General features: G+C 29.8%; 2 protein-coding genes across 4 annotated transcripts; both read right to left on the bottom strand.

Moving 5' to 3' along the window:
- Positions 1-1,946: 1,946 nt before the first annotated feature.
- On the bottom strand, positions 1,947-3,428 carry LOC114176419 (uncharacterized). The gene is made up of 3 exons (XM_028061460.2): positions 3,143-3,428; positions 2,901-3,071; positions 1,947-2,409 (listed from the first exon to the last, which is right to left on the bottom strand). The coding sequence occupies exons 1-3, from the start codon at positions 3,421-3,423 to the stop codon at positions 2,163-2,165; spliced, it is 699 nt and encodes a 232-aa protein (XP_027917261.1). The 5' UTR covers positions 3,424-3,428; the 3' UTR covers positions 1,947-2,162.
- Positions 3,429-6,874: 3,446 nt separating this feature from the next.
- Positions 6,875-8,923, bottom strand: LOC114177385 (transcription factor bHLH146-like). 3 transcript variants are annotated; one of them, XM_028062704.2, is made up of 2 exons: positions 8,057-8,923; positions 6,875-7,510 (listed from the first exon to the last, which is right to left on the bottom strand). In XM_028062704.2, exons 1-2 carry the CDS (start codon positions 8,615-8,617, stop codon positions 7,424-7,426), a joined length of 648 nt encoding a protein of 215 aa, XP_027918505.1. In that variant the 5' UTR covers positions 8,618-8,923; the 3' UTR covers positions 6,875-7,423. The 3 variants fall into 3 exon arrangements, with proteins under 3 accessions (XP_027918505.1, XP_027918507.1, XP_027918506.1); XM_028062706.2 differs by having other exon boundaries at positions 6,875-7,537; positions 8,057-8,916; XM_028062705.2 differs by lacking the exon at positions 6,875-7,510 and having other exon boundaries at positions 7,848-8,904.
- Between the last annotated feature and the right edge of the window lie 3,684 nt (positions 8,924-12,607).

Below are 12,607 nucleotides of genomic sequence, written 5' to 3'. Positions count from 1 at the left end.
GGATGGGAGGTTGTTGAGCAAGTTTGCTATTAGTCGCTGAGTTAGTGCTCTTCTAGAGATAACTCGTTGAGCAAGTAACTAGGCTCTTTGAGTGAGAGTTCATTTTCTATTGGCGAATTGAGGCTTGAATTGTGAAAAACCGGTTGTAAGAATTGTATTATATGAAAGAGTGATGTTTCCAAAAGTATGAAAGTAGATGAAATGGGATGAAATGTTTGGACTAATGAATTGTAAGAGAATTGTACTTCTAAGGAAAAATGTAATACTTAAAGTATAATATGATGCATTGATTGAGGATGCTCTTTGTGAAGTCATTATAAACTCTGCTAGACTTACAAACTCAGAGGATGAAATTTAGGCGGTAAGAATTGAAGAAGGTTCCAATAACGAGATTTGAGGTAGAAAATCTCTTTTCTGGCTAAGCCATAAGTGAATTAGCCTTGTCATGATGTGATAAAAAAATAATAAAGTTGAACTAGTCATGATTTTTGTTTCTTGGGAGATATATAACTTCTAGTCTTCAATTTAATGCATAAATCCATATATAATTCTAGAATAATTATATCTATGAGTCTTATTATATGTTGTTTGAATGTCTGCTTTTGGTTTAATGTTAGTAGAGAGTATATTATACAAATTTATGAATAAAGTATCTTTATTGTACCGGTCAACGTTTACTCATAGCTTTTAGACTTTATAAAATTTCTTAATAGGATATTCTAAAATTATATATTTATAATTTAGAATATAATAGTCATTTCTTCCTACACCTCCATAATTTTTTATAGTCTAAATATATAATTTGGAATATAATTTGTATATTTTAAATTATACATTTGAAAATACAAAATAAAAAAATATTTTGAATTAGATATTTTTTAAATATAAAATTTACATTCTAAATTATACTATTTATAATACAAAAATTTATGAGACAGAAATTTACCAGAGTGGAAGAAGAAAATATATGGAGATCCTGAAAGAAGTTGTCAAGTGAGAATAAAATCAGGCCCAAAGAAATTGTCATGTCATGGGCCTAATACCATCAAAGTTAAACTTCTCGGTATATATCCAACATTGAAACCTCAGATTACTAATATTAAAAGTAAATAGTCTGATTCTAGTTAATATATCACCAGCTTTAACTAGTTTTTACTTGACGTAAAAAATTGATGTAAATGTTTATCTAAATCTAATATTTATTAGATTAAGGTTTCATCACCTCTGAGAATAGGTTGGGTTAACCTCTTGAGATACAAATTTAATTGGTATAATTAACTAAATCATAAAATAAATGAAATATGAAACAAAAATGAAAGTACTAGAAGCATCTTGACCATGATTTTGCCTTGCTGCGCTACATTTATAAAATTGAAATTACGTTCTCCTGAACAATTATTTAATTTATATAAACAATACATTAAGACATGACTCAACTTAGCTTAAACCCTAAACCCTAAACCCTAAACCCTAAACCCTAAACCCTAAACTCAACTTACACATCAAAAATTGATATTTCTCTTTAACTCAAAATCTTAAAACAATAATTTTATTGATCTTCGACTTTATATAATCCTCAACTTTTTCATTTTATTCGATATAAAACTTATACTTACATTCAAAATTTCAACAAAAAGTGTCTCCTAAAAGTTTATCGAGATCACAGAGCATGTGATGGTCTAAGGCAACGTAATATTTTTTTTTAAACATAAATTCATGGGGTTTGGAAGATGCTTTCTACATTTACCTTTACCTTTTTGCAGCAATATGATCTAATGGATCAGGTGTCCAGCAAAACAATTGGCTAATAGTATGGTAAATCCATAAAAGGAAAAAGAAATTTTAAAAATAACATAAAGAAACAGAGGGAAATGGGAAATGTGTCTCTGGACATAGCTTAGTTTAAATTTGAGTATATGAAAAAAATCATCAAGTTAAAAAGGTAGTGAATCTGTAAAACCTTACATATTTTCTTGATTATATTAAAATTAGTGAAAATGAAAACTGAGTGATGGAGAGTATGATGTACATTATGGCTTCATGACATATATACTGTGTAACAAGCATGTAAACCAATGCATCAAACTAATGAATTGGTCACTCTGCCATTCTTCTATACATGGACTTAATTTGACACTCTGTTTGAAATCGTTTTTATAGCGCTAGTAGTCATCGTCATCTTCATTTCTTGACCCAAAGAATCTTCTCACAACTGCAGCAGCAGCACCAAGAAACATAAACAGAAGAAGAGTGTCAAATCCACCTCCAATGCCTACCGCTACACTGGGACCTGGTGCAAAGAATGAAAATGGAGACCATCCCCAGCCACCATAGAATGGCACACCATAACCATACCCATAACCACCAACAAGTGGAGGTGCCACTCCAGGATTGATATAGATATTGGTCCTGTCAATTGCCACAAATTTCACAAACAAGATTGCCAACTCAAATCAGCTGAGTTAAGGAGTGTACGTTGATGATTATATAATAAATTTTAAATTCATGGTTCTAGTTATTCTAAGTCAAAACTAATGTTTGACTTTCTTTATACTTTTGTAATGCAGTTAAATTTTTTAGTATAGAAAGTGTGGATGTATTTGAAGTAAAAAGGTCGAGAATATTTTTTGTGTATGGTAAAATTTTGCACATAATATCCAGCTAAATTCTTAATATTTATTTCTCTGTTATTGGACCATTTTTATGAGATTATACTGCAGTGTGTTTTTTCCAACAGTTGCCTCATGAAATTACCTAACAAGGTCCATCCAATAAATAATAAAAGACGTTTCTTTTCTTTCAATTTCATCGACTTTAACAAAATGGATTCTATCTACTTTCAAATAGAGTGGATTTATATGACAGAAATGAAAAAAATCAGTGATGAATTTAGTCGAAACCTGGAATTGTTGATTCTTGGGGAGGAGCGCGGAGGCGATGATTTGAAGGACTGGCCACCGATTCTACCACCAGTCTTGGCAGCAGATGCATCCTGAACCGACCCAAGTGTCAAGACCCCAGCGGCCAGTGCAACGAGTGCTAACTTTGCTAACTTGTTCTCATTCTTGTTTCTGTTAACACATTAAAAGTTATGGAATTGAGTGAAATTGGAAGATGAAATAGGGATGGGGGTGATGATTACCTTGGAGATTGGTGTTGTTGGTGATGTTGCGAGGAAGTGCAGCGAACAGTGGTTTTGAGAGAAGGGATAGAAACAGTTCTTGCCCTGAAGTTTGGGTTGTTGTGGGTTAATGGAGTGAGGGCGTTGGTGAGGAAGGTGGGGTGAGAGGAGGGTATGCTGCTCGACATTTCTGGAATCACCCAAGATTTATGTATGTCAAACTTCTGCTCCGACCAACCTTTTTTATCGCTAACCAGACTCACTACCATCTGATATTTTAATTTCAACATGATGCTCATCATTTTCGTGGTTCTCCGATTGCCACGCGCCACCATGCTAATTAAGACTTTTCTTTTCTGTATATAAAACTATGGATGATGCAAATATATTAAATATATTATTATCGCGAAAATGATATTATGATTTTTTTTTAACATTGTTCCGTGTAATCGTTAATTAATATATTATTATTACTATTTTTAAATAATCAATGACTTATATTAAATTATGTCAAAATATAAAATATGATAGTCAAAAGAAATATGAATCATTTTTTTTTATTTTCATAAAAATATTACTAGTCCTTCTAATTAATCAATTGGATAGGTTTTTAATTTGCATTTAAATAGATTGGATAAAAAAGTTTTTAATTCATTTTAATTAATTAAAAGTTGATCTCATTTATTCATAAGATAAAAACCTAATTCAATCCATGTAATAATAATTTTGACACGTCCTAAATGTTAATATTGATTTAAAGGAATCAAACGAATAATATATTTAAATATAATAATCAGATTATTAATTAAGTTAAATTAAAAAACAAATGTTAACTTTTTTTTCCAAGTACAATAAATTTAAACCTAAATCCAATTTACAAAATAAATAATAAATGTGTGGCCATTCTTCAACCGTTTTCCTACTTTCAAAACCATTTGAACACCTACAAGCCTTACCGTTCTTCCAACTCTCGTTAAAAATTTTCAAAATTGTCAAATAAAAGAACCGTTCTTGTTAATCACATTTTATGATGATTCAAGGAAGAAGAAAAACGAAACAGGGCAGAAGAAGAATACTGAAAAAAAGAAACAGGAAAACTCAAGAAAAGGAAACATAAAACTCATACAAAAAAACATTGCGTATCTTTTCTTGTACAAAAACAGAGGCCCAAAGGAAAATGGGTCAAAAGATACGAAAAGGGCCCAAAGCTTAAACAGGGTACTAAAAAGAAAACTCAAAACAAAACCCTCCCTCAAGCATGAAAAAAAAAATGTTTAATATTCCCAGTTTGGAAACCATCTTCCTATGATTGCCACAATCAAGAGCTTTGGTGAAAAACTCCATGTTGATCAATGTGTGTATATATAACTGTGTACCATTTTCTTTTTCCAATATTAAATATGTAGGTAAAATATTTTAGCATTGTTTAGTTTGTTTTCTGATCAAATTTTCCTTATGACCAGCATTCATACATGAACATCAGGTGACAAATAAAATTAAAACAAGTACTTTTATATAAGAAAAATAAGATAAAAAATTAAAGGAACTGTCATTTATTAATCTTCATTCAATTTTTATTTCTTTTTTATCTATTTATCACTTCATCTTTATTTAAAAAACAAACACTTATTTTCACCAAATATTTTCCTATTTCTAATGAATTTCATTCATTTTCATCTATCATTGATTTTTTTTTTAAAAAAGAAATATACTTTAATAGTATGAACTTTTTTGATAAATAAACAAATAAGACTAAGTTTTCATTTTAGAATAAGCATTCAATTGCCAATAGCTTTACTGGAATACACGTGTTTAATAAATAAATTTTTCTCACTGGTTTGTTAATATTTTCAAACTTTATGTTTTCATATATTACAATTTTATCCAACTTGTATCTTGTAAATATTTATTATTTTATTTTATATTTTTAGCAACCACTTTTACCATGTCAAATGTTTTTAACTTCATAACATATTTTTAAATTTTTAACTAACTTTTTTTTTCTATTCTTAACTAAATTATTAGAATTTAATTAGCATATTAATAATTTAAACAAAACCTTTTTATTTTCCTTCTGCATAACTAGTTAAAAATCTTGCATCTTCAGAAATCACATTCCTCAAAATAGTGAACTTAGAACGTTACTTTTTTTATGGATATGTTTGATCATTAGTATTTACTAATTTTATGGAAAAAATATTAGTTAATTGAAATTGAAATTGAAAAAATTGAGGAAAAATGAAACAGGAATGTTAGATATTGGTTTCCTCTTCATTGAAATAAAAATAAAAATTGTCAAAAACATGAAAATATGTGACGTTGCCAATTAAATTATAGTAAGAAAATTATTTTTCATTACCTTCAAACAAATATGAAAATATTCATTTTATTTTTGTGCTTTCAAATATAAAGAAAGATGATGTGAAACAAATGTCTCCTAGAAGGAATGAATGACCATGTATAATGAGTAACATACAAATATGTAAATTTTAGGGTGTTGATATGTCAAAATTCATAATAATATTTAACATTACCTTATTTAGAATAACATACAAATATTTATTCACCGGTTAATTAAATTACAAGATTTTGTAAGTAAGCATACAAAATCCAGATTTCACTTTGAACAGGAATTAATACTCAAGTTTATTAAATAATAAACTTACAGATTCTTAAACGAACAAATGAATTTTTTTTTTTAATAAAATAATATTATTACCCATTACAGTGAACATTTGCTTAAGTACACATTATGGTTCATATAATTACACGATAAAATATTACGAGTGTTAAAAATTTGTAAAGATTGTAAAAATATGAGAGATAGATATAAAACATATGCTATAAGAGAAACTTGTTATTATTATTATTATTATTATTATATATATATATATATATATAAAATAAAGTGTAAAAGAATATAAAGTCAAATGACTAGATGTGATTTTTTGTGAAAATAAAGTCATAAAATTATTGATTCGAATACTTTCTCTCTCCAAATTGAGATTTAAACGGGATGCAAACTTAGATGAGTGTGGACTTAAATGAATTTTGAATGTAATTAAATCTAGCGTATGATTGAGAATTTATTTTCAAAAAGAAAATAAAAGTGAAATAAAATGCTGATTTTTTTCATAAATATTCTTTAAATTTTTTTTTATAAATACAATTAATATAAAATTTATTTGTAAAATTTATTTTCAATTATTTATCTCTTTAAAATATTTGCTCCTTTTTTTCATTTCACATGTCTCCTGAGAGAAAATGGACGAGATATTTTACATATACATCTAATATAAATATCTAATATAAATGTATATATAAATAATGAAATTTATAATCTATTTATATTTATAAACTGCCCAATTTATAATTAGTTTTTTCACCAACATTTAATGTTAATTTAGTGTATATTTTTTATTAAATTAAAATTACTTGTTTTATATGTTGGAAATATTTCACTATTTCAATCTCAGTAAAATTAAGAAACAATTACGTCCTTACTTTATATGAATTACGTCCTTGCTTTATAGAGCATGCATTCAACAGATGCTAAATCTAAATTAGAAAGTTGTTATTCCGTACCAATACCATATACATATACATACTAAAAAAACATATATATGTTACGTACGTTGTACGGATATAATATTTGCCTATCATACGTTAATGAATTATAAGGTATTATAATTGCATAATAATTGGTAGGGAAAAGACACAAATGTAATTAAGAGAGCTCACATCGATGAGATGTTTGATAAAAATCTTGGCTTCCATGACACACATTCAAAATCAATGGAAGATCAGATTCTTAATTAGAATCCAGACATGGATTTGTTGATTGGATGGGAGAGTTAGGTCGGATATATATACCACCAAAAAATGAAAAGGAACAAAAAACAAAAAAACTAAAATTACATTTATTATTTAAACGCTGAATTAATCAAAAACTTTTATTTTTCTTTTTTCCTGATTGAATAAAGATATATATATATATATATATATATATATGGCTCCCTCCATTTAACAAGTTGAAATCCAAAAGGTTTATGAGTGGGGCGAATGTGCATGTGATTCTCCTATCCTTTGAGTTAAAACTTAAAAATGTGTCTACTTTGTAAAACCGAAAATCCCAAGTGTAGTCCCCCTCAATCTGGTAATGGAAAAATTTGTCTGGTACTTGAGTATTAATGATACGTGTTTGTTCCTTTATAAGGGGTCTTCAGAAAATGTTGATCACTTCAGCACCTCATAAAAAAGTAAGCCAGTTGTATCATCGTTTTTTACCTGCTGGCAAACCTCTTAATGATGCATCACTTTGCTGCTCCTAAAAGGACACTTCGTAGAATGCGTAAACAAGGCCAAACCAATTCTCCGGATAGCTAGGTGCTGCTAGTGCCAAAAACAACCCACCATCTATCATATCAATATTCAACACAAATCACAAACATCATCAACAACTCACCTACCTCCCTGTTTTAACTCACTATAATTAACCAAACTCAATTTTCATCCAATCTCATGAAACACCACAATATATCTTCATTGCTTTGGAGATAATATTACAGAAACAGCTTTTGTTAATTGCACCACTTTCTTTCAACCTTTTTGTACTTCTTTTCTGTCCCGAACAATTTTGGAAAGGAAAAATAATATTTCCACACCCAAAAATACTAATGAGTGAGAGATAAAACAGAAAAGAAAAATGATAAATGATGACCGGGTGTTAAAAAAATGAAGTGTTTGGTTGCTCTTTGAAAAATATATATATGTGCAATAATCATATTCAAATTACATCAACAGCAAGAGGAAATATAGAACAATTAATTATATATGTTGAATTGAACATAGTTTATGGCTAAATTTGTGGAAATGCAGGAGGAGATACAAATTAAATTAACGAGTCTGTGGCAGCAGAAACTGTAGAGCGTTCACCTGCATTTGCAAACAGCTTATGTAACTCTCAAGCTCTTTAGCCATTTGTTCATCACACATCTTTTCTCCTCCAGGTATCAACCTCCTCAGCCTCTTCCACTGCTCCTCCATGTCCCCATCTTCATCATCATCATCATCATCATCTTCTCTGGCCAAATCCCTTTTCATTTCTGACATGTCCTTGCACCTAGGCTTCGAGCTAGGGTTTGAAGAGAATTCCATTGGGACAACCTCATTGTCCTCACAACCACTTGATGAACCTTCACCAGCCCCATTTTCAAGAAACGTAGAGCTTTTAGCTGCATTGACACGAACACGATCGTTTTGAAGCTTGACTTTGAGGCCGTTACTCCATGCAAAACCTTGTGCTGACAACACCATTGCCATGTCCACCTCATACTTCACAGCACGGTTAATATCACAATGGCTTCTATCTTTCTCCTTCATCTTCACCAACGCTGGAACTAAATGGTTCAAATAATTCCTAGTAAATATAGATTGCACTATCTGGTTTGGTTCCACAGAGTACACACGTCTGCGTTTAGCCACTTGCCCTTCCATTTAACAGATGGTTCCAGCAAGAGAAAGAGAATCAGAATGGAGATGGTTGGTGAGAAAGAAAGGGGCAAAGGCAAAGCAAAGTAATAATGATAAGAATAATAGGAGACGATTGAAGGAAGTTGATGAAGGTATATTGGGTGAGTAAGTGAAGTTATGAGGAGAGTTTGGTAGAAGAAAAAATGAAGGAGATTGAAGGAAAAGCAAGGAGAGAAAGAAGAGGAAGAAAGTGAGAGAGATTTGTGTGGAAAATGTTGGGAGTGGTCTACTTATTTAGAATGGCACATGGACTCACATGGTTCTTGCTTTCCACAACTGCCCACAGAACGGAGTCTCTCCCATGTGCACTAGAAAACAAAGACACGAAAACCCCACTATAAATGCCCTCACATGACTCCACCTCTTTAACTGGTACTCTTTCCCTTTGCTCCTCCACCCTCTCCCTAATTACAAAACCTTTTCCCCTCATTTCAAATCAACCAGCTCATCCTACTCCTACTCCTATGTGCCAGGGAGCACTCCAACTCAATCAATTTTTCTCTTCTCATTTTTCACTATGCTCATCATCATTTCTTTATTCAATTTCTCTCATAACATACAATCACACAAGCCTCATAAAATCCTTTACCTTCTTGCTTATATACTAATAATCAGTGAGAATAAGAGGTTTATGGTTCGAGAGGATCCTATAGTAGTAGATATATTGGAAGTCTAAAGTAAAACTAAATGCCAACCACCCTTTGAAGTTTGTGGGACAAGTGTGCATGTGAAGAGTCTGAGAACTCAGGTAATTAGTGTAAGGTAGGGTTGGGATTGTGGTAGTTAATAATTGTTACTACGTTAGTGGTAATATATGATAAATATCCTACCTGAGGCAGAAACAGTGGTAATAAGGGTATGTGTGTGTGTGTTTGTTGTGTAGGGCCAGTAGAAAAACAAGGATGAATTAGCCATGGTAGTAGCTAGGAGAGAAATAAAATAAAGCACTAACATTGATTGAATTGAGTTGAATGTTGGAGTATAGTGGTAGTGGTCTACAAGAGAGATTGCATTGACGAGTCATACACAATTAACGGGTTCGTCAATTTTTCGTCGATTTGTCAGAGCCTACGTCATTCATTGTTCTACGCTACCCTTTCAACAGCAACGTAGTATTTCTCACTCAACACAACAACACCCACTTCTAAGCAAATCTCCCTCACTGTATCAATTTAAACGTGTGAATATATATATGTAAGCAAAATTGTATCCTCAGAACCTGGCACCAAGACAATTTTTTAATACAAAAAAAAAAAAATCATGTCAATGGATGAAAGAGAGTCGTACTACAGTAGTTTTTTCGGTTGAAACATTGCACTTATAAAGTAGCTTTCGGATGTCACTACGTACCTTTATTTTCATTTAATACTCATCAATGAAATATTTTACTTTTGTACTACACACAACCTAAATACTAATAAAATGAATGCGAGAGATGGTTTTACTCGTGAAAAGTAGATTGTTGAATACACGCAATCAATCTACTAACGTTTTTTTACCCTCTCACAGATTTGCTCTTTATTCCTCTTGTACCCGATCTTCCTCTTCCTTGATCAATGGTGTATTTTAACAATTTCAAAGATGAAGAAGGTTGTGCAATGGTTGTTTGACGCCACCAACACTGAAAATTCCTTTGTCGAATGATTTTCTCTAAATTAAGTTTTTTAACCTTTCCATTGTAAAACTCATAAATTGAAGAGCATATAACGTTAAAGTACCATCAACTTAAGAAATTCGCCAAATAAAATTGAATATAAGATATTATGAATGGACCGTACATCTTTTAGAAAAATCCCCAACCAACATAACTGTATCCGAGCTTATATTCTTAACAAATAAATAGTAACCAGTCAAAGAGACAGAAACAGAGTTTTATTGTGAGATATAACAGTGTAAATTATTTTATTTGTTTGGATTGAATATGATATAAGTTGTGGTGTTTGAATATTTAGTTGTGTGATATAAAATTAAAGAAAAAAAAAATTGAAAGATATGGTTGGATTTTGAGGGACAGCAGAGGGAGCATTTAGTTTGATCACGTGCCGAGTGGAAAGCATACAGTTTGAGATATTTAATGAGAACAGTTAGAATTGCAGTTATATTAGATTGTATCTAACTGCAAGCCCAAGCCCAAACCCAAACCCATTCACATTCACACATATGATGATTTGATACCCAAATTGAAGCATAGGAAGAAATTGATCCACGCCATTCCATTCTTGTTCACAAAGTTGTGAGAAGGGCTCCACATTTGTTTGAGGTATTTTTGTAGGTAGACACATTTATTTAATTTTAGGAAGTAGTTTTGTTATGTTTGTGAAATGTTAATTTAAATATATGGTAATGATGATGCATTAGGTGTTAAGAGAATCGAAAAGGACATTAGAGAGTGAAGAGTAAGAGGTAAAATATTTGAGATGAAGATGGTTGAAGTGGCAATATCCGCATGTGTGCGTCCTTAAATATCTGAGATAGACATGCATGAGAATTGGCATGGGTGGGTCCAGCTATGTTTCATCCCACTAACATCCCAGGGGAATCTTATGTTTCTCACTGCTTTAACATTATTACTATTTATCCCCTTATTTTCGGATCTTTTAAAACATTTTTTAAATTACATGTTTTATGCATTATAATTTATAATAACAATAAGAAGAACACAGTATTAATATTACGCACATAATCATTTCAGACTCGTAATATAACTAAAGATCTTCACTTTATTCTCATCTCAACATAGCAAATAAAATTTATTAGTTGTAAATACCATGCAATATCATATAAAGAACAAGATATTTTCTATTTATCTCTCGATTTATCTCTCTTATCTCTTTTCCTAATATTAAATAGACATTCCTTATGCTTCTTTTTAATTCCCCACATTTATTCTACATAAAATAGTCCATGAATGATCATATATTTTTCTATTTATCTCTCTTTTCCTGAAATTTTAAGCATTTGTCTTGTTCAAAATTAAATCAATAAAAAATATTAAAAGTTGATTGAAAAAAAGGCAGTAGTTGATTACAATAAAAGAATAGATTAATTTATTTATTTTTAAAACTGAATAAATAAATTTTAAAATTAATTTAGATTTTTTAAAATTTTTTAGTTTGATTAAATTTACACAAATCAGTATAAATTCAAATTAATTATTTAAATATTATTATATTATCTATTATTTTATTGATATATAATACATGTTTATTTTACTATAAAGCACTTACAGTCAGTTCTCTTCTCTTACAAATTATACAACTTTAGTGATTTTTAAAGTTTATATTATTTCATCTAATAGTCATAGTGTTTTACATATGAAACTTGATGCTATTTTGATAAATATTCCAAAGTTGACAAAAAAAATTATAAAAGCTATGTTAAATATTGTTTTCTCGTAATATATTTTAGATATTTTACTATTTCAATTTGTTAGTATATATAGTTAGGAATGAGAATCACTTTTGAGTTATAGACAACCAATCTGAGAAGAAGAAAAAGATCTTATTGCAAATTTGAAAATTGATTACTTTTAAAAATAGTATTTTAAAAGAATATTTTATTAGAAAGTTGATGAAAAAAAGAGGAGGATTTCTTCAAATTAAATAAAACCAAACACACATAGATGTTAAATTTGTCATCAGTCACTTTCATTTTCGAAAGAAATATCAATATTATTTATTATATTTTTATTATTTTAGTTTATAATGCATTGTTATGATTTTTGAAATTATATAAAGAATGTCGAAAACATTATGTAGGCGACTTGTTTATTATTATATAATAAGGTAGAGACGTACAGATGGATTTAAAATTGTAAGTTAATCTTATTTATTATGGATTTTGAATTAAGTTGGGTCGAAAAAAAAATATTTTTAAATATGGATTAAACTGAATTTGATTAACTCCTTGATTAAATGAGTTTGAATTGAATTGATGGGTAACTTACCAACAATT

The sequence above is a fragment of the Vigna unguiculata genome, chromosome 3 (genome assembly GCF_037176805.1).
Source record: "Vigna unguiculata cultivar grain cowpea cultivar isolate G323 ecotype 2 chromosome 3, ASM3717680v1, whole genome shotgun sequence".
NCBI lineage: Eukaryota > Viridiplantae > Streptophyta > Magnoliopsida > Fabales > Fabaceae > Vigna > Vigna unguiculata.
Note: the sequence above shows the minus strand (reverse complement) of the source record. Positions and strands in the feature narration are given on the sequence as shown.